General features: G+C 37.5%; 2 protein-coding genes across 3 annotated transcripts; one reads left to right on the top strand and one right to left on the bottom strand.

Moving 5' to 3' along the window:
* Window positions 1–18,874: 18,874 nt before the first annotated feature.
* On the top strand, window positions 18,875–21,719 carry LOC133857730 (pentatricopeptide repeat-containing protein At5g04780, mitochondrial-like). Its single transcript, XM_062293059.1, has 2 exons — window positions 18,875–20,768; window positions 20,904–21,719. The coding sequence occupies exon 1, from the start codon at window positions 19,016–19,018 to the stop codon at window positions 20,519–20,521; it is 1,506 nt and encodes a 501-aa protein (XP_062149043.1). The 5' UTR covers window positions 18,875–19,015; the 3' UTR covers window positions 20,522–20,768; window positions 20,904–21,719.
* A 505-nt stretch (window positions 21,720–22,224) lies between these two features.
* Window positions 22,225–27,503, bottom strand: LOC133856568 (protein trichome berefringence-like 7). 2 transcript variants are annotated; one of them, XM_062291624.1, is made up of 5 exons: window positions 27,352–27,503; window positions 26,023–27,118; window positions 23,525–23,683; window positions 22,828–23,128; window positions 22,225–22,531 (listed from the first exon to the last, which is right to left on the bottom strand). In XM_062291624.1, the coding sequence occupies exons 2-5, from the start codon at window positions 26,835–26,837 to the stop codon at window positions 22,430–22,432; spliced, it is 1,377 nt and encodes a 458-aa protein (XP_062147608.1). In that variant the 5' UTR covers window positions 26,838–27,118; window positions 27,352–27,503; the 3' UTR covers window positions 22,225–22,429. The 2 variants fall into 2 exon arrangements, with proteins under 2 accessions (XP_062147608.1, XP_062147609.1); XM_062291625.1 differs by having other exon boundaries at window positions 22,225–22,526; window positions 26,023–27,500.
* Window positions 27,504–27,565: the final 62 nt, after the last annotated feature.

The raw sequence follows: 27,565 nt of genomic DNA, 5'->3' as shown, positions 1-27,565 counted from the left end.
GGGCTGGCTGTTAGTTTCCAGTGGGAAAATGTGACTGATTCCTATGAGAGAGGGATGGATATGCTGGGTTGGTTCTTTGAGCAAAGGGCTGATGAGTGGAGTTGCCTCTTGATGGGTACTGTTGGTAGCGAGAGTTGGGCCTTGGGGTGAAACGAGGTTTTCTGAAGTTGCTGGATCCTTGGTGAAGAGAGGTGGATTGGCCTGGTTTGTTGCTGTAGAAAGCAAAAGTTCCTGTGTCTGCTGAGGCATTCTGCTGCTGTTGACTTTCCAGCAGCATCTCATGGTTGAGCAGCTCGGATTGGAAGTCAGAGAAAGTCATTTCTCTGTCCTGTGTGGTGAAGGAATGGATAGTGACAAAAGTGTTGAAAGAGGGACTTAGGCCTCCTATCACATATGAAATGAGGTCATCATCTTCAACAGGCTTTCCTGCTGCTGACAATTGGTCAGCCAGTTGTTTGGCTAAGCTGAGATACTCCGTGCACATCTTGGTGCCCTGTTGTAAGGTTTGGAGTTGTCTCTTAAGGTGAGAGACTCTAGATTTTGACTGAGAAGCAAATTTGGCTGCAAGAGCAGTCCATGCTTCATGAGAGGTATTGACTCCATACATTGAAGCCACAATTGATGGAGCCAAAGAGCTGATTATCCAGCTCAAAAGAAGTTGATCTTTCCTTTGCCATGCAGCATAGGCAGGATTGGCAATACTGTTACCATCCTCATCAGAAATGAGTTGAGGAGGACAACACTCGGTTCCATCAGCCAATCCTTGAAGATCATTGCCTCTAAGGATAGGGTGGAACTGTGACACCCAAGCTAGATAGTTGGGGCCTTCTAGTTTGAACAATTGAGAGAGGTTAGGCAGTATGGAAAAGGATGGTGAGGTTGTGGTTTGGGTTGAGGAGTTGGGATTGGAGGAACCGGATGATGCCATGAGGACAGTGTTTAAGCGTTGGCTTTTAGGCAAGCTCTGATACCATGTAAGATTTGATAAGCTCTCTGCTTGATAATAATTCAAGGCAGAGGATTTTAATCTTATTTATAATGTAAGGGATTACATACAATGAGCGGGATACAAACAAAAGCACTTAATGTGCTGAATACAATAATGTGCAATGAAGACTAATGTGCTAGATACAAACAAAAGTAAAAGTATTTATAATGTGCAATGAAGACTAATGTGTAATGAAGACCTAAAAGTATGTGCACCTAATGTGCTGAATAAACTAATGTACCTAAAAGTATGTGCACCTAATGTGCTGAATAAACTAATGTGCAATGAAGACTAATGTGCAATGAAGACCTAAAAGTATGTGCAATGAATAGACTAATCTAATAGACTAATCTGCACGGTCCTTAACAGTCTCTACAATCAGCAAACCTCAACCTTTTGAAGACACCGAAACCGTGAGTGTAGGGAATTTCACGGGTTTGGAAATTAATTGGAGTGGTTCCTTCATGGCTCTGCCTGCACATTCTAACATCTCAACCAAATCTATACTTAAATACATTTTACTTTGTCCCTCAGCTTCAGCCAACTTATTAAGCATCAATAAATTTTGCGTTGACAAAAACTACCACTTTATTCTAACGGTTTCATATTTCCTTGTGAAGAACAATTTGACAAGAACTGCCGATATGGTATTCCTCTCTTCGTACCTCCTCTCTTATCTCCCTTATCCTTATCTAGAACCCATACGAGTCCCACTGCCCCTCTTCTATCTCCACAACTCCTTATTACTACATATCTCCCATCTCATGATGGATAAGTAAATCCAAGAAACATAAATCCAAGTAGCCCCTCAGCTAGTTTTTCTCATGATGACTCTACCTCAGCTCTCATTCCCATATCCATAGTTTCTAATAAACCCAATTCCACTCGCATTGTGACTAGGTCTCAAACCGAAAACCTTAAATCAAAAGCTTATGTTCATTTCAAACTTTTCCACACCCACTCATTACCCACTTACAGCCTTTCACATCACTCAGTTTCCTTCAGAACCTACCACTTACAAACAAGCCTCAACCAACCCCATATGGATAGAAGCCGTGACCAGTGAATGCAATGCATTAATTTCCAATCACACCAAGACCCTATGCCCAAGACATGTGCATAACAATGTGGTAAGGAACAAATGGGTTTTTAAAATCAAACAAAAATCCGATGGCAGTGTGGATCGATTCGAGGCAAGATTGGTGGCTAAAGGGTTTGATTGAAAAACTGGAATCGATTATAAGGATTAAACCAACAACCATAAGGATTCTCTTGGCCTTGGCAATAAAATTTCATTGGCAGCTTAAACAACTTGATCTGTCTAATGCCTTCCTTCATGGAGTGTTGGATGAGGAGGTTTACATGACACAATCTCAGGGTTTTGTTGATGTGTCTTACCCTAACTATGTCTGCAGGTTAAATAACTCTCTTTATGGATTAAAATAGGCCCTGAAAGTCTGGTTCACAAGATTCTCTCATGCTTTGCTGGATATTGGCTTTATCAGGTCACAAGTGGATTATTCTCTATTTATCTATCACACTGGTTCAGTTCACATCTTTCTACTGATTTATGTGAATGACATCATAGTTACCGGCAATCACTCATCTAAAATTGACTAGTTGATAGCTAAATTAAAGATTGATTTTAATGTGAAGGATTCGGGTCCTCTTAATTATTTCCTTGGGATTTCGGCTGTTAGAGACTCTTTAGGACTCCACCTTCGCCAATCTAAATACATCATTGACTTATTGTGTAATACCCCCAAATGGCTAGGGTTAGGTTCGTCCATTTTCTTACACAAAGCAGCAAAGATTCATAAGGTCTGCCAGATAACCTAGCTAATATGCTGAATTAAATAAATTACTAAAAAAATAATAATTTTAAACCCAGAGCTTCAAATAATGCAGAAACGAATATTTCGAAAAGAATAATTGTGTTCGATACAATAAATGAAAATCCAAGGTAAAACTAAATTTATTGTGTTGGTGCACTTATTAAGATAAATGAAGTGTAATGTCCTAATGCTAGCCTAGATCCCATTCCGCCCGCCTAGGTCTCTCTGCTCATAACCTGAAAACAAAAACAAAATAATGGTGAGCGAGAAATGCTTAGTAAGGTAACCCTCAACCATAAAATAGTTGAGTTAAATTCATTTTCTTCAAAACGATTATTAAAGCACACTTGAAATCTAAATTTCCAAAATACAAAATGTAAGTTTGGCATTTTGCTTAAAGCATAAAATTACTGGTTGATAAATAAAACTTCTCATATGTAGGGCTAATGCACACTATTACACCCTGTGTACTATGGCTGCGCAGTCAATGGGATCCAGGCAGGTAAACTATGGCCACAGGCCTACCCCTTCAGCTAATTAATCAAAGTACACTTAGCATAACCTAGGGATGACTTACTACCTTCTCAAAGTCCTTTAGCAGTTGCGCTTCCATTCAAGCAACGATACTGAGCTTAAGCCTCTATGAATCTCTATGAATATCTCTGGGGCCAAAATAATATTCTTCTCCACACATGTTTCTCATTTATAAAAATATTTCTCCTTTTCATAACTATTCTTACTCTTTTCACTATGCTTGGTAACCCTTGAGGCAACATGTGAGAGGGTTTTTATACTTCTCTTTTCATTATTTTCAGAAAGTAGTGTTTTCTCATCTCGGGAATATATAAGTAATTTTCTATAATTGGAAAGTCTTTTAGAACTAAGGTTTTTCTCAAAATCCCTGATTTCAAGAATATTATTTCCACCAATAACTTTCACATCAACACTCTTTTATGCAACAATATAATTTTAAATACATGATGAGAATAATTATTCACAAATATGCTAGAATAAATAGATAAAATAATAATACATAAAATAATTCTAGAAGGGGTAGAGGATCCCTTACCTCTCTGGACGCAGTACATCGTTGAAATATTTCGACAGCTAGCTAATCACCTGGTACAGGTTTAAATAAATTAATATCTCGTGCTAGTCACTATAAGAAACACTGACATCACTAAGATTCATCTTTTTAGCCTATTGAGAATGGATTCCCTAAGTATATTTAACGATATTAATTACTCGAATAATATTTAAATCATTAAATAAGCAATAGCACATTTTCTTTTATTGATATTAGAAACAAGACTCAATAAAGGCAATTGTCATAAGAAATATTTTTTACTAAATTCATATAATTTGATAAATTCAAGTATCACAAAAATATACGTATATTCAAAATAATTTATTAAAAGGCTCTGTGATTTTTAAGCAATTTACAAGAACTTTTGAAACACTTGAATTAAAACTATCTTTATTTTTCTGTGGGATAGAATTAAAATAACTACAATTTAAGACAGTTATGCCAGGGAAAGATTTGTTATGGGGCCGTTACGACAGAGGAGGAGAGGGAAAATAAAATAAAAGGATAGGAGTAGTTCAGGACTTGTACCGAAAGTAAAAGAATAGAGGAGAAAGCAAACAAATGCATAATATTTCTCTGGCTACTACACGACCAGTATGGGGAAAAGAAAATAAATAGGCAATGGATACTTCAGAAAAGTGTTGCTGTCTAAAAGAATTAGAGTAAATAAAAAGGTGAGAGGTTAGGTATACGGGCTAAAATAATATCTCCTATGAATGACAAGAGGGGAGATAAGGACCTTGTCCAACACAAGAGATAAATGCAAGATGCTATGGTCCCACCATGTCCCATAGAAAAGAAAAGAGGAAAGAAGAAATGATAAAAGAAAAAAAAAAAAAAAAAAAAACAACAACAACAACAAACAACTAGAAGGAACAAAAGGCTATACGTTTGATGTTAATGAATCAAAGGTTAAAGTACTTGATTGTTATACTGACATGAAAGACAATAAAACACGTAAAAAAAAAAGTAAATAAATGAAGGACAACATAAACAAAATAACGTAGACAAATAGGTGTATCAACAGTGAACCTACCATGGTTTCATCGAAAAGAAAAATTAAAGAAAGAGATAAGAGACAAGATGGTACCTTGTCTGTAAGAGCCGAAAATTGTGTAAGGGAATAGGAGTGTGCGGCTAAAAAAACAATGATGGGGAGAAAGAGGCGTTACTAGTTTATTTATATTAGTAGGGTTTTGACAATTAGGGTTTTAAAATATTAATATAATATATTAACTGAAAAGATAGAATTTAAATCGATATAAAATTTAGGGGTAATTACTTTTTGCCCCCATCAACTACCAAGAAATGCGCGATGTCCTCAGGAACTACGAACTCGACTAAAATAGAGCATTCAACCTCTACAGTTACATACTTTTTCCCCTTCTGTCAGTCAGAGTGATTAAAATAGATGGTCAACGGGTCACGTGACCGTCACGTGCCATCTAACAAATTTTTCTTCCTATTTACCCTCGTCTTCGTTGTCAGTTTATGGGGGCATGTTGGAAGAGGATGGTAGTTCATGGGAGAAAAAGGTAATTACTCCTTTGTACCAAAGTTACAGTTTTTTTTTTTTTAACCGCCAACAATTCTTTTTTACAATTCAAATCAATTTCTTCATATTTTTACCTGAAAAGGTTTAAGTTTACGTAATTAAACTTTTATATTTATATTTGTATTGATTTGTTCATATTTTTATGCTATACTAATTGATTTGTTAATTTCAATTTGTATATACAATTTTATTGTTGAAAATAGTATGGCATTTGTGTAATTGTAGCTGAATATGGTTGTTTGTATATATAATTTTCTTGGTATATATTATCAACACGGCAATCACCAACAGCAATTCTAGTAAAATATGAAGTCAAAGATGTTATCATAAATCGTGTCCTTCCTCTAGCAAACCTTTTCATTTTTTGAGGATTGTCACTTGGAAAACCGCATACAAAAAACTGGGAGAAAAAGACCAACATCTTAATCAAGAAAGGATACATGCATGGGCCAATTTAAAAAAAAAACAATTTATATACAAAAGTTTAATTACGTAAACTTAAACATTTTCAGATAAAAATATGAAGAAATTGATTTGAATTGTAAAAAAGAATTGTTGGCGTTTACACAAAAAAAAAAAAAAAAAAAAAAAAACCTATAACTTTGGTACATGGGGGTAATTATATTTTCCTCCCGTGAACTACCATCTTCTTCCAACATGCCCCCATGAACTGACAAAAAAGACAAGGGTAAAATAAGAAGAGAAATTTGTTAGATGGCACGTGACGATCATATGACCCGTTGACCGTCTATTTTAACCACTATGACTGACGAAATGGGGCAAAGTATGTAACTGTGGTAGTTGAATGCTTTATTTTGGTCAAGTTAGTAGTTTGTGGGGGCATTGCGCATTTCTTGGTAGTTGATGGGGGAAAAGGTAATTACCCCTAAAATTTATAAAATAGTAACGGTTATTTAAATAAAACATAAAATATTATATATATATATATATATAAAATATCGGTCTTTTTTTTTTTTTTTTAATTGTTGCTCAGTCATCCATTCTCATCGGTAGTAAAAGATCATTTTACCCTCGAAAGGAAGTCGGGGTTATTACAATCTCCCCTTATAAGAATTTCATCCTCGAAATTTGGTAATCGACTATAACAGTAGCTATGGAAGGTACCTGAGGTATTAGAGTCGAACTCGGGTCCGTCTATGATGTTCACTACATCCGATGGTTTGTAAGCGAACATATCTTCTTCTTGATCATAATCGATGAGAGGGTCCTCCTCTGGATTCGATTCTTCTTCTGGTACCCATATCGGGCCTTCATCAAAGCTAAAGTTAGAGTAATGTGTACTCCCTTCGTCTGCGTCATCATCTCCTAAGATTCTTATTTGTTCCTCCCAACGCGAAGTTTTTGTTTCGCCCTCGTCGATAGACGGAGCATAAGGAATTACTTTAAAGGTCGGGTGCTTCCTTCTTAGCATGTCCTTCAACTCCTTAATAAATCGGCCCATGCTTGACATGGTCGGGAACTAGGACCGTGTGCTTAGGTTCGTCTGGTATACGCCCTCAACTTCCTTGCTCGGTTACTAAGCAAACAAATACGGATATTTGTCAACATAGTCCCTTCTAGTTCCCACGAAGCTTCCTCTGGTGATTGGTGGTTACTCCACATCACTTTGACCACTGGGATCCATCTCCGGCGTAACTCGTTCTCTTTCTTATCAATGATTCTCATGGGTACCTCCTCGTATGACAAATTTTCCCGTAAGGGAATCGTTTCAACTTCCAACACGTGTGAGGTGTTTGCGACATATTTCTGCAATGTTGACACATGGAAGACATTGTGCACTACGAACAAATGTGGCGGCAATGCTAGGCGATATGCTAAAGAGCCAACTCGATCCAAGATTTCATAGGGTCCAATGTATCAAAGGTTTAGTTTACCTTTTCTCCCAAAACGGGTCACTCCCTTCATTGGTGCTACTTTAAGAAATACTTTATCTCCTTTCGCGAACTCCAAATCTCTCCGTCGTTGATCCGCGTAGCGTCGGTTTTGAGCCTCAGTCAGTCTTTGCCGGATTAGTGTAATCTTCTCTGAAGTTTCCTGGATTAATTTCGGTCCTGTCAGTTGTCGCTCTCCAACCTCATCCCAATAGAGTGGTGATCGGCATCTTCTTCCGTAAAGGACTTCGTATGGTGCCATCTTGATGCTTGCTTGGTAGGTATTATTGTATGCGAATTCTATTAAAGGAATATACTGACTCCAACTATCCTTGAAATCCAAGACACACGTTCTCATCATGACTTCCAATGTCTGGATCGTTCTTTCCAATTGCCTGTCTGTCTGAGGGTGTAATGCGGTACTAAAGTTTAGCTTTGTTCCCATTGCGACTTGCAAGCTCTGCCAAAATCAAGAAGTAAAGCGTGGATCACGATCTGAGATGATTGACACTGGCACATCGTGCAGTCGTACAATCTCAGTCACATACTCCTTTGCCAAATGACTCATATTATATGTTGTTTTAATGGGCAGAAAATGTGCCGACTTCGTCAAACGATCGACCATTACCCACACTGCATCCAGTCCAGTCACTGTCTTCAGTAAACTCGTGATGAAGTCTATGGCTATATGTTCCCACTTCCATTCTGGAATGGTTAATGGTTTGAGCATCCTTGTTGGTTTCTGATGTTCTGCTTTGATCCGCTGGCAGGTAAGGCAACGTTCCACAAACTGTGCAACTTCCCTTTTCATGCTGTTCAGCCAATAGTGCTCCTATAAGTCCTGATACATTTTGGTGCTTCCCAGATGTACTGTAGACAATGATTGGTGAGCTTCTACTAAGATCACCCTTTTTAGATTGTCCTCCTTAGGTACACATACACAGTTTCGGTACCTTAATGTCCCGTTTTCAGATATACCAAATATTCCTGTTCACCTTTACCGACTTCCGCCCGGATCTTACTTAGTTCATCGTCCGCTAGCTGGGCAACTCTAATCTGTTCTAGTAAGGTTGGTTCCAAGGTTAACTTACTGAGGTAAGACTGCACTTCTTCTACTGCCAATTCAATGCCCGCTCTATCCATATATAGAAGTAACTCTTTTTGAGTAGTGGGCATCGTTGCCATCCTTCCTACTGTAGTCTTCCTGCTGAGGGCATCGGCCACCACGTTTGCTTTCCCCAAGTGATAATTGATTGAGTAGTCATAATCATTGAGGAGTTCTAGCCATCGTCTTTGGTGCATGTTGGGATTCTTCTAGGTAAAGAAATACTTCAAGCTCTTGTGATCTGTGTAAATTTCGCAATGCTCCCCATAGAGATGATGTCGCCATATCTTTAAGGCAAAAACCACTAGCAAGCTCAAGATCCTGAGTCGGATAATTACGTTCGTGCACTTTTAGTTGCCTTGAGGCATAGGCAATCACCTTCCCATTTTGCTTCAAAACACAACCTAATCCCTTGAAGGAAGTGTCACTGTAAATTACAAATCCCCCAGTCCTAGATGGGGGAGTGAGAATAGGTGCTGAGACCAGTTGGTGCTTCAATTCTTGAAAACTTCCCTTACAATCTTCCGACCAAATGAATGCCTCATTCTTCTTGGTAAGTTTGGTTAACGATGTAACCGGCTTGGAAAACCCTTCAACGAATCTCCTATAATAACCTACGAGGCCTAAGAAGCTTCATATCTCATGGACACTTGTAGGCCTTGCCCAATTTACCACGACCTTTACTTTAGTGGGATCCATCGAAATTCCTTCCTTCAATATGACGTGCCCCAAGAATGTCACATCTCCCAACTAGAATTTACACTTCTTGAATTTTGCAAAAAGTTTCTGTTTCCTCAAGATGCTCAACCGTAGACAAATGCTCCTCGTGCTCTTCCCGACTCTTCAAATAAATTAGTATATCATCAATAAATACCACCACACACCTATCGACGAATTCTCGAAAGGTTCGATTCATCATGTCCATGAATGCAGCTGGGGCATTGGTTAACTCCAATGGCATTACCAAGAACTCGTTGTGCCCGTAACGCGTTCTAAAAGCTGTCTTCGGGATATCTTCTTCCTTAATTTTGAGTTGATGGTATCCGGACCGTAGGTCAATCTTAGAGAATACTTTGGAACCATGTAGTTGGTCAAAAAGGTCATTGATTCTTGGTAGCGAGTATTTGTTCTTGACGGTTGCCTTGTTCAATTCCCTATAGTTGATGCACAACCTCATCGATCCATCCTTTTTCTTCACAAATAAAACGGGCGATCTCCAAGGGGATACACTCGGGCGAATGAATCCTCTGTCTAGGAGTTCTTGCATCTGTTCTTTCAACTTTCTTAGTTCGAGTGGTGCCATCCGGTAAGGTGCCTTGGATATAGGTCTCGTGCCTGGTAATAAGTCTATAGTAAACTCGATCTCTCTGTTTGGAGGTAATCCAGGTAGTTCCTCCGGAAATGCATCTACAAAGTCACACACGATGGGTATCTCCTCGAGTTTTGCTTCTGGTGCTTATTTTGTCACACATGCTAAGAATCGTGAACACCCTTGCTTCAATAGCCGAGTCACCTGCATTGCTGATACTAGCTTGGTTAAGTTGAATCCCTTATTCCCTTGAATTTTGAATTTTGCTGCTCTTGGTGGTTTGAACACTACTTCCTTCTAGAAACAATCGACGCAAGCATGGTACAAGGACAATCAATCCATACCCAGGATCACGTCAAACCTGCTCATCTCAAATATAACAAGATTAACCGGCATGACATGACCTTGTACAGAAATAGGGCAATTTCTAACTATAAAGGTACATACTATAGTATTCCCTAAAGGGGTAGCTACTGCTAAGTCTACATCCAACCATTGAGACATCAAGTTATAGTCTTGGGAAAAAGAGTATGACACAAACGAATGTGTTGCACAAGAGTCAAAAAGCACAGTAGCCTTACCGGATGAAATCAAAAGTGTAATTGTCACCACTTCGTTTGACATCGCCGTATCACCTGGAGTCGGGGCATACACATGTGTAGGTGCAGTATTTTGTTGTTCCCCAGGGCGATTCTGATTGGTTGTGTTGTTGGCAGGGGCTTTGCAATCCTTAACTAGGTGTCCTGGTACACCGCATCGATAACAAACCGGTTGTCCAACCTGGCATCTCCCTGAATGCATTTTTCCACAAGTCTGACACGTAGGGCGTTGACCACCTCCTCCCTAATGATGGGGCTGTTGAGGAGCTGTGTTCCTTCCAACAATTGGCTTGAATTTTCTTTTGTTGTGGTCATGGGAATGTCCACCATAGTGACTCCCTTGTGGAACACTTCTCTTCCTTTGGTTGAAGTGATCTGCATTGATATTCAATGTCCGCTCAATCACTGCCGCTTTGTTGAAGAGGTCCATCAGATTTCCAATTTCGAAGCCAACCACCTGGTTCATGATTCTTGGTTGCAAACCCTTTTCGAATTTTCTTGCCTTCAATTCTTCCGTGGGCACCAGGTATGGGGCGAACCGTGATAGTTCAATGAACCTTGATGCATATTATTCCACTGTCGACGATCCTTACACTAGGTCTATAAATTCTTGTGCCTTATGAAAAATGAAAATACTTCTAATTTATACAAGTGTGTGTGAATAGTGTGCAACAAAATATTAAATGCGGAATTAAAGGAGACAAATATTTTGTTGACGAAGTAGAAACTCAATTAAGAGAAAAACCACCCCGGGGCAGTCAAACTCAGGATATCCACTATTCAGAAGACAAGACTAGATATAAAGTATTAACACTTACATACCCCTGATGCAGTGGTCGTACCTTACACTTTAACGTGTAGCCTAACACGAACACCTCCCAACCAGGTCTCCTACCTGAAGGGGTCTTCAATGAAATCCTTTACCTTAAGGCCAACCCCTAAGATAGACTTCAGATTAAGCGTAGCAATAGCACACACAACAACAGCTTTAGAGAGATCAACTCAGCTAAATTACCTCATAATATAGCTCTCTAAGCACTAATGGAATTCAATACCGAGTTCTTGTTGTTCTCAAGCCTAGGGGCCTCTATTTATAGGCTGATAGTTCAAATGAGTGTCTGACTTGATAAAAACTGGGCGTCGTCCGGACGGTGGTCATAGGCCGTTCGGACGGACAACTATGCAATCGAAATTATGAAAATTTCACTGAAAATCTTTCTTGTTTGAGAGCTGCGTCCGGACGGTGTTGCCCTGTCGTATAGATGGTCGCACGTCTGCTGCAAGTAACTTCCATATAGAGGCTTCATGCGTCCGGACCAGGAGGATGGTTGTCTGGATGGTTGCTCTGATGCACGTAATTTCCATATCTGATGCTCGCGCGTCCGGACCATGATGACTGGCGTTCGAACGTCTGGATTTGAATTACTCTTCTACATTCTGTCTCACCTCTTGGTTAGCATTTGCGCCCATCTTTAGTAGGTCCACTAGTTGGACAGCCAATGCGGTCAAAGTCTTGGGGTTCCCGTTCGGCGCCGGGTTTCCCACATTTCTGCCATTCTTGCTCTCGTGGAGATTCCCTTGGTTGTGAGTGTTTGGTGCCATTTATACAAATGATGTTATAAGCGTTAGAGTAAAAATTAGGGAATGTTTCCCTAGCACCGAATATAACACAAAAAGGACTGACTCTGCAAGGCTGGAATGTGATTTTCCATTACCCCACTAAGTTTATCCTGATGATCTGGCCTCTATGAGTCTACAAAAACTTATAACCTTTGTTCTGATACGAAAACTGTAACGCCACCAAACCGCTAGGGTTAGGTTCGTCCATTTTTTTATACAAAACCGTAAAGATTCATAAAGTTTGCTACATAACATAGCTAATATGTTGAATTAAATAAATTACTAAAAAAAAAAAATTAAACTCAGAGCTGCAAATAATGTGGAAACGAGTATTTCGAAAATAATATTTGTGTTCGATTCAATAAATGAAAATCCAAGGTAAAACTAAATTTATTGTGTTGGTACACTTATTAAGATAAATGAAGTGCAATGTCCTAATGCTAGCCTATATCCCATTCTGACTACCTTGGTCTCTCTGCTCATAACCTGAAAACAAAAACAAAATAAGGGTGAGCGAGAAATGCTCAATAAGGTAACTCTCAACCATAAAATGGTTGAGTTAAATTCATTTTCTTCAAAACGATTATTAAAGCACACTAAAAATCTAATTTTTTCAGAATACAAAATATAAGTTCGGCATTTTGTTTAAAGCATAAAATTACTGGTTGATAAATAAAACTTCATTTTTTTTAAAACGATTATTAAAGCACACTTAAAATCTAAATTTTCAGAATACAAAATATAAGTTCAACATTTTGCTTAAAGTATAAAATTACTGGTTGATAAATAAAACTTCTCATATGTAGGGTCCATGCACACTATTACGCCCTGTGTATTAGGGTTGCACGGTCAATGGGACCTAGGCAGGTAAACTGTGGCCACGGGTCTGCCTCGTCAGCTAATTAATCAAAGTGCACTTAGCATGACCTAGGGATGAATTACCTCATTTTCAATGTCATTCAACGGTTGTGCTTCCATCCAAGCAATGGTATCGAGCTTAAGCCTCTATGAATCTCTGTGAATATCTCCGGGGCCAAAATAATAGTTTCCTCCACACAAGTTCCTCATTTATAGAAATCTTTCTCCTTTTCATAACAATTCTTACTCTTTTCACTATGCTTGGTAACTCTTGAGGCAACGTGTGTGAGGGTTTTTACACTTCTCTTTTCATTATTTTCAGAAAGTAGTGTCTTCCCATCTCGGGAATAATATAAGTAATTTTCTATAATTGGAAAGCCTTTTAGAACTAAGGTTTTTATCAAAATCACTGATTTCAAGAATATTATTTCCACCATTAACTTTCATATCAACACTATTTTAAACCAATCTTTTATGTAATAATATAATTTTAAATACATGACGAGAATAATTATTCACAAATATGTAGAATAAATGGATAAAATAATAATACATAAAATAATTCTAGAAGGGGTAGTGTATCCCTTACCTCTCTGGACGCAGTATGTCGTTGAAATATTTCGACATCTAGCTAATCACATGGTACGTGTTTAAATAAATTAATACATTGTGCTAGTCACTAGACGACACACTAACATCACTAAGATTCGTCTTGTTAGCCTATTGAGAATGGATTTCCTAAGTACATTTAACGATATTAATTACTCGAATAATATTTAAATCATTAAATAAGCAATAACACATTTTCTTTTATTGATATTAGAAATACGACTCAATAAAAGTAATTGTCATAAGAAATATTTTCTACTAAATTCATATAATTTGATAAATTCAGGTATCACAAAAATATACGTCTATTCAAAATAATTTATTAAAAGGCTCTGTGATTTTTAAGCAATTTACAAGAACTTTTTAAACACTTAAATTAAAACTATCTTTATTTTTCTGTGGGACAGAATTAAAATAACTACAATTTAATACAGTTATGCCTGGGAAAGATTTGTTATGGAGTCGTTAGGATAGAGGAGGAGAGGAAAAATAAAATAAAAGGACAGGAGTAGTTCAGGACTTGTACCAAAAGTAAAAGAATGGAGGAGAAACCAAACAAATGCATCATATTTCTCTGGCTACTACGCGACCAGTATGGGGAAAAGAAAATAAATAAGCAATGGATACTTCAGACAAGGGTTGCTGTCTAAAAGAATGAGAGTAAATAAAAAGGTGAGAGGTTAGGGGTAGGGGCTAAAATAATATCTCTAGTGAATGAGAAGAGATAAGGACCTTGTTCAATACAAAGATAAATGCAAGATGCTAAAGTCCCACCATGTCCCATAGAAAAGAAAAGATGAGAGAAGAAATAATAAAAAATAAAAAACAAACAAACAAACAACTAGAAGGAACAGAAGGCTATACATTTGATGTCAATGAATTAAAGGTCAAAGTACTTGATTGTTATACTGACATGAAAGACAATAAAACACGTAAAAAAAGTAAAGTAAATAAATGAAAGATAACAGAAACGAAATACCATAGACAAATAGGTATATCAACAGCGAACCTACCATGGTTTCACCAAAAAGAAATACTAAAGAAAGAGATAAGAGACAAGATGGTACCTTGTCTGTAGGTGCCGAAAATTGTGTAAGGGGACAGGAGTGTGCGGCTAAAAAAACAATGAGGGGGAGAAAGAGGTGTCACTAGTTTATTTATATAAGTAGGGTTTTGACAATTAGGGTTTTAAAATATTAATATAACATATTAACTAAAAATGTAGAATTTAAATCGATATAAAATTTATTAAATAGTAACGGTTATTTAAATAAAATATAAAATATAAAATATAATATATTATATATGTATGTATATATATATATATATATATATATATATATATATATATATATATATATATATATATATACACTCTTTTTTTTTAATCATTGCTTAGTCATCGATTCTCATCGATAGTAAAAGACCATTTTAACCTCAAAATGAAGTCGGGGTTATTACATGTTGCATTGTGTCCAAATGACTGAATCCAAACCCTATCGAGCCCCCATGCATTATTGGCACCAAGATGTCTAAGTTTGACAATGAAGTTCTCTTGGATCCAACTAAGTATAGGCATGTCATTGGAGCCTTGCAATGTGACTTTTAGATGCCCATATATAGCCTCTTCAGTCAACTAGCTCTTGAATTATCACACCATAACCATGCACTGGACAGCAGCCAAGCAAGTGTTGAGGTACCTCAAGGGTTCTATTGAAGATGGTCTCTTCTACATTAAAGGCTCCATATCTCTCAATGCCTTTTGTGACTCAAATTGGGCTGGCAACCCAAATGACAGATAATCAACTACTGGTTTCGGTATATTTCTTGGACCCAACTTGATCTCATGGTCTTGCTAAGAAGCAGCATGTAGTTTCCAGGTCTAGCACAAAGGCTGAATACCGCTCCATGTTCCTTGCGGTTGTTGCGATGTTTTGGATTCATATGCTCATTTGTAAATTACATATCTCACTTTTGTCCCCTCCTGTTTTATGGTGTGATAATTCAAGAGCTTCGGCTTTAGCATCTAATCTAGTCTTTCATGCAAGGACCAAACATATAGAGGTAGATGCCCACTTCATCCACGAAAAGGTTACTAACAAGGACATTCAGGTGTGTTATCTCCCTACGTTGGATCAAAATGTAGATGTTTTTACCAAAGGACACATGGCCTCTTGATTCTGTTTTCTTTGGGACAAACTTAAGGTTTCTCCACCCCTATCAGTTTATAGGCGGGTGTTAAGGCTACTTCTCAAACTGAACCTCAAGGCCACATAATTGACCCCCAAGGTTACATAGACCATATCCAGTTCGTTTCTCACGCTGAGTTGCTCTCCTAATTTTCTGCTTCTCACACTGCTGCTCTTCTGTTTTCCCGTGACAACACATCACAACAACAGCTATCCCATGAAACATGGACTGACGGTTGTCACTGATTTTAAGATCGGGGCCCCATCATATTTCCATTCCTTAGTATTCTAATATTTCAATTCTTTATTCTTCTTTTTGTTCATACGCAGATGGCCTTTCGTCTTTGTAATTTGTTCTCTTTACACTCTTTGTAAATCTCTTGTAAGAGCTTCGGTTGTAAATAAGAATGCAACGCAAGTGACCAAAACGGATTTCCTCTAAACTTTCAAAAACTAAGACATGTGTTTCACGCATTTATAAATTGAGCCCTCCGTTAAGCTTTTCGTCAAAGAGTAATGTTAGAAATTACATTTTTATATTACAATTAGCACATAATGTTGACGTGCCAGCTCATCCAACCCTTAGATCAACATTATGTGATAATTGTGAGATAAAAATATAGTTTCTAGTATTTCTCTTTCATAAGGTAATTCATATAATGATGAAAAACTACATTTTTATCTCATAATGTTTATGTGACACTCCCAACTAACTCTTTGATTTTTATTTTTTATTTTTTAACAAGGATTGATCAAACATCAAAGAGTTGGTTGTGACTATAACGTCAACAATGTGAGATAGTTGTAGAATAAAAATATAGTTTCTACATTACTCATTCATGTAAACCCTAATTCATCTAACATGTCATTGACTTGATTAAAAAAAAGGGTTATATACCTTTAACTCCCCAGTGGTTTAAGGACTTTATTTGTTACTCACTATGCTTGATTTCATATCACATATGATACATTGTTTATGGTTAAGACGAAGATTGTACTTCCGTTTAAAAATTTACAGAAGTCCATATTACTTGCCTTAAAAAACCGACATGTGTCCCTACGTCTAATTAAAAATTAAAAATAATAAAATCTTAAAAAAAAAACATGGAAAATAAAAGAAAGAAGCCGTCCCTTTGGAAAAAATATGATAGTTCGGCCACCCCTAAAGAACAAAATGGGGTGGTTTTGGCCACCCCATACGGCCGGTTTGGGGGTGGCCGAACCACCCCTATGGCCCTTGGGATGGTTCGTCTACTCCCCCTCCCCCCCACCCTAAAAAAAAAAAAAAAAAGCCTTAGGGTTTGGCCCTTGGGGGTGGTTCAGTCACCCCTCTATATAGATATAATTTTTCAAAAGGTGTTTTTTTTAATTGTTTTATTTTATTTTTAATGGGGCATATGACACGTGTCAGTTTCTTAAAGGTTCTAATGTGGACTTTTGTTAATTTTTGAATGGAAGTTAAATGGAAGTACCATCTCCGTCTTTAATCATAAACAAAATACCATTTATTATACAAAATGAAGCAAATGAGGCAAAAAAAATAAAATCTTTAGACCATAGGAACTAAAAAGATATTTAACAAAAAGAGAAAAGAAAAAAAATCCACCACTTATATAGTTGTCGGTCCCTGGAAGTAAGCCAACTCCTATGACTTTATGGTGACCTGTTGTTGACATCAGGTCACCTAGGGTTGGCAAAACGGGTACCCGACACGACCCGTTTAGGACCCGTTAAGACCCGTGACCCGTTTAACCTAGACTCAAACATGACCAGTTTATGTTAATGGGTCGGGGCTCCAGATACAACACGAACATGATAAGTTCACGGGTCACCCGACACGACATGTGAACCAGTTTAACATAATGGGTCGAATCGGGTTGACACGACCCGTTTGACCCGATTATCATAATCCTCATTTTCTTGTCCACCAACAAGCCATTCAAAATTTCAAACTAGAATGCAAAATGGAAAACAAGAAAAAAAAAAAAAAAAAAAAAAAGGTGAAAAAGAAGACCCATGTTGATAATTCACCCACTTTGTTTTTCAATACTTATTTTATCGCAATCCCCACTCTCTCCAACCCCAAAAAGGCTGAAAAAAGCTATCATTTTTTCCTTTTAATGGTGACAAAATCACTCTCTCTCGCTTTACAGTTTACACAAACCATTTCATAGATTAAACTGACAATCACTTTTTCTTTTTTCTTTTTCTTCTTCCTTTTTTTTTTTTTTTTTTTTTTTTTTTTTTTTTTTTTTTTTCCTTTTCTGTTCTATGCATACAAAAAATGAGATCACTTAATTACAAAAGAAAATTACTATAAAATCAAATAATCAAATCATTTCATGTCAAAATGCTACAAAAATGGAAATCAACTATTAACATACCGGCGGTACCGGATAGGTGGAAGAGAGAGAGAGCGGTAGAGAGACGGGGAGACCGGGAGAGCGATGGCAGTCGGCAAGCGGCAGCTAGCGTCGAGCGGAGAGCAGAGACTAGAGAGGCTGAGAGAGAGAGCGTTGACTTGAGCGGGTCCAGCCTCCAGACGTCAAGCGGCACTGCGGGAGGAAGAAGAAAGGGCGGCGACATGGAGCTGAAGATGAAGAAAATGGAAGAAGAAGAGAAGGGGGTGGAATCGGGCGGAGCCGTGGAGCTGATTCGTGATTCTACTAAACTGTCGAAGAAAAAGTGAAAAAGTAAAAGTTAGAGTTTTTACTTTTTAGTTTTGACTCTTTTTTATTTTTGAGCTTTTGTGTTTTGTCACTTAGTGAGTTTCAGAGTGACAAAACACAAAAGTTTACAATTTTGCCGCTATTCCCAATTTTCCCCCTACCCCTTTTTTTTTTTAAGTTAAAAAAAAAAAGATAATTGTGTCTAGCGGGTCACCCGCGGGTGACCCACCAAGTTGAGTTAAACGGGTCATAAATGGGTTAACCCGTTTATGACTCAAACCCGCTAATTTCGTATCGTGTTCGTGTCGAATTATCGGGTCGTGTCAAAATTACCAGTCCTAATGACATGGCATGATAAGAGTCTTCCGTTGGTGAGAAGTGACCACTGCTGTTGAGTATACACTTGCTCTTCTTTCATACATTTTTTTTTTTAAAAAAAAAAAAAAATTATTTATTGAATTAATATTTATTAAAAAATAATAATAACAATAATAATAATAATAAAACCAAATGCTGATGGAATGGCTATATTTCAAAAAGTTAGTATGGGAGAAGGAGATGAATATTCCGTTGGTGAGAAGTTTGTGCTCTGGCCGTGGAATATAAAAGCAAGAAGTCGCGGGACAAGAGCGACACCCGATAGTACTTATGTGCTTGCGCTCTTCCTCACAAGACCGTGGGAGTTTAAATACTTGGAAAAATGTTTCACGAAATCGCCTTTTACTTGTCTTCCCTGCTGAGAAACTGCGCTCTACTCTCTGGAATTTCCCAAGCTAAGCAAACCCATGCCCAAATTCTCATCCATGGCTTCCTTTCCAACTTGACCCTTCAAACCGATCTCTTGCTGGCCTACTCTAAATGCGGGTTTCTTCAAGATGCTCGCCGGGTCTTCGACAAAATGCCTGAAAGGAATATGCATTCTTGGAACATAATGCTCGCTTCATATGCGAATAATTTTCATTATTTGGATGCTATTGGTGTTTTCAATGAGTTTCTGGAGATGGGTCTTCGACCTGATCATTATACGTTGCCTCCAGTGTTTAAGGCATGTGCCGGAATAGGAGATGCTTATCTGGGTAAGATGCTTCATGGCTGGGTGGTTAGGCTTGGGTTTGAGGAATATGTTGTTGTGGGAAGTTTGGTTTTGGATTTTTATGTGAAATGTGGGAACTTAGTTGATGCAAGGCGTGTATTTTCAAATATGTCGTCTAGAGATTCTGCTGTTTGGAATTTGATGATTGCAGGATTTGGGAGAGCTGGCTTTTATGTGGATGCTTTGAGTTGTTTCAGAAGCATGCTTAGTGAAGGCGTGAGTATGGATTCTATGACGATTCCCAGCATTTTGAATGCTTGCGGAGGGGAAGGAGACTTGATGAAAGGGAAGGAAATTCATGGGCAAGTAGTTAAGAGTTTCGTATTTGATGGAGATGTTGCAATTAATAATTCATTGATTGATATGTACGCAAAGTGTGGACGCTTGCATGACTCAGAAAAGGTTTTCAGGAGCATGCATGAACTAAATTTGGTAACCTGGACTACAATGATATCTTGTTATGGTGTCCATGGGAAAGGAGAGGACTCTTTGGCTTTGTTTAATAAAATGAGAGATTGTGGGTTTAAACCTAACTGTGTCACACTAACAGCAGTTTTGGCTAGCTGCAGCCACTCGCGTCTTATTGATCAAGCTCGAAGGATTTTCGACTCCATAAGTTTTGACTATGAGTTAGAACCCAGTGTAGAGCACTATGCCTGCATGGTGGATCTTTTGGGTCGTTTTGGGCGTCTAGAGGAAGCACTTGAATTGGTACAAAACATGAAGTTAGTGGTAACAGCAAGTGTTTGGGGTGCTCTACTTGCTGGTTGTATGATGCACAAGAATGTTGAAATTGGAGAAATTGCAGCTCTTCAGCTCTTTGAGTTGGAACCTAGAAACTCTAGCAACTACATAGCTTTGTGTAGTATTTATGATTCTCTTAACATACGGGATCGTGTTTCACTAATCAGAGCAAAGATGAGGAATTTGGGTTTGGTTAAAACTCCTGGTTGTAGCTGGATAACAATTGCAGGAAAATCCCACAAGTTCTATCAAGGGGACCTTTCTCATCCTGAAACTTCAATGGTATATGAAATGTTACACATGATAATTAAGGCATCAGTATTTCCTGGTGATTGTGGACTGGGAAACTGCCTTTGGGTACAACCATAGATTGCTAATTCAATGTCCTTTCCGACGTGAATATGGCCATAATCTTCATGGCTCTACCTGTTATAAGGGTTGGGAATTCAATGATTTTTCTGCAGCATGTAATGCACTGCTTTAGGATTCATTTTTCTGTATGCAAACACACCTGAATTGCACATCTGCATGATCCGTGAATATATGTAACAACATATTGGACCATCTGTAGAATGAAAATTGGGTGGATCTTGAATGTTCAGTCCGCTTGTCTAAGGTCAAAGTCCTTAACCTACTCATATCTATGAAATTCCAAGGATAATATTTGTATTTTTCCCCTTTTTATTTCAATCTTTTTCACTTGTGAACATGTAGTATCCAACCTTTCACAATATGTTCGTTTGGCTGTCAGGTACACTTTGGCTAACCTTCTTACATTTTGGCCAGTGGCTTGTTTTGCTTGGTGCTCCTGAAGGTACACTTCTCATCAGTTTAACTAAATGAATCATTTGACAACTATCATTCTGCTACCTGGTTGTCAAAGGAGAAGGAGAAGCTAGCCAACGGAGTTAAGGATGGCCCCAAGATGGGACATGGAACTCTTGCTGTCGCCGTTGGCATAGAAGCAATTGAAGCTCAACCTCATTCATGGTCTGGTGGTAGACCGACAGCTTCTCTGGTCTGGGGTTCATGTTCAACTCTGGGTTTGAGGTTGAATTGCCATGGTTCTCGACACGCTTGCTTGCTGGTTGCCATAAAATAATAATAATAAAAAAGTGGAAGAAATCAAAAACAAATAATGCTGATATTAAAACTGATCTCAAGAATGGCTGATATAATGAGTAATGGCTATATATATAACTGTAATAGCGAAAGACGAGTATGATTTAGTCTGGAGCCTGCAATGGGTTTGATCCAATGGTATGTTGAGCATGTGCAATAATTACTTTTGTGGTCATCAATGGCTATTTTGGATTTGTTATTTATTTTAACTGCAATCAATCATGGGCAGGTGAAATGAAGAAACTGCTAGATTTGCGTTGGCCCATTCCACCTCAATTTTGTCTTACATCCTTTGTTTTGCTTTTATAACTATCTATGTTGGGTGAAATGTTACCCAATGAAGAGATGCAGCATCTTAGGAACCAAGCGGTTCTCATAATGTCATATATCCGAATATGGGTGTGAATTCAATTTGTTTATATATTTTCAGTATACAAAGGGAATGTCAAGGTATTCTTCAACAATCTTAACATTTTTTAGAGGAAAGAACAATATATTTTCATTTTCGTTTTCTTACAAAATAATCATTCTGTTGCTTCTGCCATTCATTTGTGTAGCTTTTAGTCAGGCCTTTGGCTCAAGATGGTAATGAGGCTGTTTCAATAGCTTGAGGATGATATTTAGTGTGGACAAATGCTATTTTGTATTCTCTCATAGTTGCATTGAGAAACGAGCTTCAATCTCTATCTTATTCTTTCACTTTATATTTCTATCTTTTGTTTGAACAAAAATTGCATTGTAATCTAAACTCTAAATTGTCATTAATGAAGAGAAATTGACAATTCATTTCTCATGGGAACAACATTAAATTAAAAAAATGGTAACTAAGATGGTCAATCTCTCCCTTTTTCTCTCTGCTTTTTTTTTTTTTCTTGTAAAGAGATTTCATTATGATCAAAATTCAAACTGTGATTAATGAATGGAAATGGACAAAATTGTTACATCTCAGAGACAAAATTTTGGCGCCTTCTCGTAAACATAATAATCGCAAAAGAATGAAATAAAGAAAAAAAGAAAAAAAGAAAGAAAAAAAAAGATATCAGTTTCTATAGCAAAACTGTATCTTCCGTGTTTACATTTTCTTTTGAAAACCTGATGCTATCTGTTGAGAATAAAGGAAAGAAACTTCAGCTAAAATCAAGGTTATTCAATTTCTCAGGCTTCTGAGCCGAGCCATGGGTGCGGGTAAGGCTGGAGGTTTTGGCGTCTTGGTTGCTCAAAACTGGGGCCAGCAAATCCATGTTTATCCGCCCTGCACTGATAAACAAGAACTAAATGAAAAATACCTCAAAAAGAAGAGAGAGAGAGAGAGAGATGATCTTTTCTCATTTACTGTTCTAATTTCTATGTTGAAGGACAGGACCAAAGATAAAGCAGAACGGTGAATCAAAGCAGATTTCTCCCAACCGAAACAATTTTTATGATTATTTTTTGGAGTTGAATTATTTCTCAACACGTACACTTTGTATGGATGGGATTTACATCATGCTTGGATGCATGAAACCAATGAAAAGAAGAAATTCAGAAGGTAATTGGAGCTTTACTCTACTCACCCATTCATCAGAAATGAAGCCATAGTCAGCAAGCAGGTAGGAGAGAACAATTTCATTCCACACATCAGGTACTCCAGGTAGACACCAGTGGCTACAATCAGGCGTTGATGGGCTGTCACTCCACTTACCCACGTGTGCATCGCTCCGGAGAGCTGACATGGAAGTAATGTGCAGAACGGTTATAGGAACTTTCATATTCTTTACCACCTCCAATGTGGTGTCCGAAAATAGGCTTCGGTCCCTTCCTCTCACTTCTAATGACGGGTGCTGGGTCACATTACAAAACCTACGAGTTTGATCACTGACGCAGAAACAAACGATATCATTAGTCATGTTGAAGAAGGTTAATGTGAACCTTCAGAGGAATATAAAATAAAAGGGGAACAATGAAACAGACTAATGTTAAGATAACATTAGCCTTTCAAATATGGTTAGTTGGAACCGGTAACTATTACTAATCTCAAAATGGAAGACCAATTCTATTCTAGCAACCCTTTTTGAGATTGCTTAGCAACTTCAAAAGAAGAAAAAAGGATAATGTTGTTGTAGTGGCATTAAATTTAATGCAAGCAGGTTAACTGACAAGTTACAAGAGGGAAAATCAATTTTAGTTCTGTATCCAGAGACAGTAGTTTCTAAACAATTATATGAAGCGTAAAGCCAAACATGTTTACAAACACAGAATCATATTGTATACCTCCAGTGAGATGGCTCAAAAGTTCGAAAGAAGACACGTGTTCGATTTGTGTTGATATTTCTCTCAACCCATGATGCCCAAGTGCCTAGTGCAGTTCTGAAAGCGGTGGGAATCTGCATTCCTAGCTTTATAGAGTTTCCAACCTGGAAATAACAGCCACTGTCCCAAATACAATTTAGACGCATTTCGTAAAGGTATAGAGGAAAAAGTACAGATTATGGATGTTAGATGATAATAATTTTAAACAAAGACTCAAAAGTTTCCAGTACATTATAGATTTAGGTGTTTCCTTTGTATCCTTCAAATATACTAAGGGGTGCCTTACGCTTTTCATTCTTACTTATCATAAAAACATTATAGATATTACTGGACAGATAACATGAAAGCATGGAATACAAGTTACTAATGCCACAAAATTGGTTAAACGAAACCATACTATTCAGGGATAATTTGGAACATGAATTTAGCCTGGGTTGAAATGCAAGAAGGCTTTGTTATGCAGATTTCAGATGGTGGCTTTAGTAAGGGATGCATGTTGAGAAGGTTTTGTTGGGATAAAGGCTTTGTTAAATGGAGTTTTGATCACATTAACAATCCATTTTCATGCACAATAAGCCTAAAAGGTAATCCTGAATCAGATGCAGATTCCATACGAAGAACAATTATTTTGTTCCTCGGGCCTTCGATCTAGAGAAGGGTGATCCTTGTAATGTCTTATTGGTGAATCAAAATCCACGCATGCAGTAGTACAACTACTAAGGCATAATGTTAATATCATATCCAAAATCTAATCAATAACAAGTCCAGAGTCGAAGATCCTGCACACAATGATTTGGCTGGCACAAAACAAAAAAATGTTTCATATGAAGATATCTGAGAGAAATGGTATATAATTAATAATCCCAAAGTTTTTCCAGCAGAGGCATGTCAAAGTTGTTCTTAAATGGATAAGTACTCAAGAACAGGAAAACAGATCCATACTTTGCAGTCTCCCTAAGAAGTTTTCATTTGGAAGGTGCTTTTGTTACGGGTGCATGTGTGAGTATAAATTGCCACATCGAGTAACTGTCATAATAATAATTGGTTAATATAATATTTTAGGTCAAAACTTAAAGGATTAAGTTATTGGTTTGAGTGTTGTTTCAACATATCATAGCAAGGTCTAACTTAGAAACCCTTTGGGCGTTTATCTCCCCAACAAACTGGTATCAAAGTCAAAATGTTCAGCTTCTGCTTGTATGAGGGTCTTAGTCTGATGCATTTGACATAGCTCCCTTGAGAGTGAAGGTGGCTCTTTGAGCGAGTCATGTTCAGCAGTTACTACATTAGATAAAACTCTTGTACACGTAACACTCTTAAATTTGGGAAAGACTCACATGCAAAGGGAAATTAAGCCAATATGGTAGAGGCTCAAACATGAGGAGGGGATTTATTGTGAGCAAATGTTTGACTATAAAGCCCTACATAAGCTAATAGTAACAATCGTGAGTGGTTAATATAGCATTGTTCAGTCCAAATCCATATACTTGAACTTTTGCATTAAGAGGTATCCCGATATGGTATATCAAGGCCTTATTTACAAACTTCCCAAATATTTATCTTCCTGACAGTTTTGTTTTTACCATACAAACACTGGTAAACACAATGTGCATGTTAGATATAAACTAACTATTATTACAAAACTAAATATGCACAGAATTTATTAAAACTAGCAAAGATATGGCAGAGGAAGAGAGGTTTTTACAGCTAACATTCGCAGTTGGCAGTTCGTGAATATTTAGAATTGGTTCTATGTAATTAATCCTCAAGTGACTCGTTACAAACATATTTACTATGGGTGAAAAGAGAAAATAACAATTATTAAACTTCTCTTTTACACTACTACTCCTCATGCTAGGCGTTAAGATTACTTCTACAAATTTTATTTTCAAAGTAGTGAGAGGAAACAAAAAAAAGGAAAAAAGGAAAAAAAAAAAAGAAAAAAGAAAAAAGAAAAAAAAGAAGACAGAAACTCATTTGCATTCTTATGCTAGCACCAAAAAGCTACTCTATCCAATAGGAACCAGACTGGAAAATCAAGAAAGTTGCTTCCTTTCCTACATTTGTATTCATTTTACCATTTTAGATAGAGATGAAGTGAACAGAGAATAGAGGATCCAGGCTTAAGAATTTGTGTTACTAAAAGTAGCACCAAAAACACTATGGCCATTAGGCTATTCAAATGTGTAATGTAATATGAATGTGTGGATTCTGCAATATAATGGACGTGCATAATCCAAAGTTTAGCTAGTACAACGTGATGAATTCATATAATGCTGTTCATAATGCACAACTTTGATTTGTGTGTCAGATCAATCGAATCAGGATTGCATGTATCCATCAAATATCATGGATAAGAACCTATGCTTCAATTCTAGCAGTTCTATCCAAGCAAGAAATTTCATATAGAAAATCACAGGTAACATGGAAGATTTATGCACAGAATTGAGAGAACTTACGTTTCAAAAAGCTTTCCAGGCACCCACCATTGTCCTGTGTTGAATATGAGAACATCTGAGTTAACCCAGTACTTGCTAATATTATCTAACTTGTCCAATCTAAGTGTTGACTTGACCCTCTTTGGTGCATGTCTGGGCATCCAACCCTGTTGCACCAGGAAAACTGAACGAAAGAACTCAATAGTAAAGTTGAAGGAACTGAACCGAACACCTAAAAATCTAATCCGTTTTGTAATCTTATTCCCATTGATTTCATAGACACTCTCCTTATCCTCCACCCCTGTCATAAGCAAGCATATCAGTGACTCCCACTGTGTTCTACTCATAGAATCACCAACGAAAACAACTCTTTTGTTTCGAAGCATTTCTAATATACTCTTCACAGTAAACCTCGGAATATCACAATCCTTTGGTTTCCACCTCAATCTCAGATAATCTTTATCTCTCCGCCCATTTCCCAAGCAATTGAATCCTTGTTCTACAAAAGGACATTCTGTAGCATTGTACAATGGGTAACTATCATCCAGAGCCCAAATTCCATCAAAAACATTGCAACTACTTAATGAAACATTAGATTTGGCTGCACCATACCCATGAAAAGCCTGGCTGAGACTTGGGAGCACATACATGTAACCACAACCAACTGCTATGAGGAATGAAATCAAAGACCCAATCACCACAAGGACTTGAAACAATCGTGAGACCCAGCTCAACCGACTGACCCTTGGGCTTGAAACACTCAAACCCCTCCGTTTAAGTGAAGTACTGCGTTTGGATGATGCATTGCTATTGAAACTATTCATCCTGTCAATCATCCATTGAAACCATTCACCATCTCAATCATCCCACATCAAAGCTTCTTCCCATGTTAAACAAACTATCAGTTCAGGATCCAAAATAATCCATCTTCCCAAATAAGAAATCAAACCCATTATAAAATCCACCCGAGGACTATATAAATCCAACCATTATCACATCAAATCAGCAAAATCAAAACCAACATAGAGCTCAAAATGTCGCCTACTGTCAAAACATCTTCTCAATATCATTGGTGGAACTTCAATGCACAAGAAATCAAAACAACCGTGCAATCTGCCTGTACAATCCAAGAACTTAAAAATTCAAGCTCATAACCATGTTGTGCACGAGACCCGTGATAGAAATTATTAAGAAACCAGATGGGTACGCTTCAAATCATAAGAAAAACAAGACCCGATGAAAAAGCAGACAGATTACGAAAATATTGGATGAATTTGTGAAGGAAATGATACATTAACAAAATTTGAAGACAGTAGCTACGAAGGTGGTGCAGAGATTGAGAGAATCTACCACTGAATCTTTGAAGAGCTTGCAGCGTACGCACCAGAGTTGGAGAGATATGCTAGCTGCAGAGGGCAGAACATGGGGAGGCTTGGGGAGATTTGGATGGTTTTTGTAATGGAAGAAATCGGAGGTGGTTGACAGCAGAACGTGGAAAATAGGAAAGAAAAACCGAAAGAAGCCGGTGGAGTATATAATATTAAAGTGGTTGGACATTTGTTTT

The sequence above is a fragment of the Alnus glutinosa genome, chromosome 14 (genome assembly GCF_958979055.1).
Source record: "Alnus glutinosa chromosome 14, dhAlnGlut1.1, whole genome shotgun sequence".
In the NCBI taxonomy this organism is placed as follows: Eukaryota; Viridiplantae; Streptophyta; class Magnoliopsida; order Fagales; family Betulaceae; genus Alnus; species Alnus glutinosa.
The sequence above is the reverse complement of the archived record's forward strand: the minus strand, read 5'-3'. Positions and strand labels throughout refer to the sequence as shown.

Bases quoted from the DNA above. Each gene is read 5' to 3' on its own strand.
- LOC133857730 (XM_062293059.1), top strand. From the start codon at position 19,016: ATGTTTCACGAAATCGCCTTTTACTTGTCTTCCCTGCTGAGAAACTGC.
- LOC133856568 (XM_062291624.1), bottom strand. From the start codon at position 26,837: ATGATTGACAGGATGAATAGTTTCAATAGCAATGCATCATCCAAACGC. The intron at 23,684-26,022 runs GTAAGTTCTCTC...TATTTGGGACAG, and splicing joins CCTGGAAAGCTTTTTGAAAC to TGGCTGTTATTTCCAGGTTG. The intron at 23,129-23,524 runs GTATACAATATG...TTTCTGCGTCAG, and splicing joins TTTGAGCCATCTCACTGGAG to TGATCAAACTCGTAGGTTTT.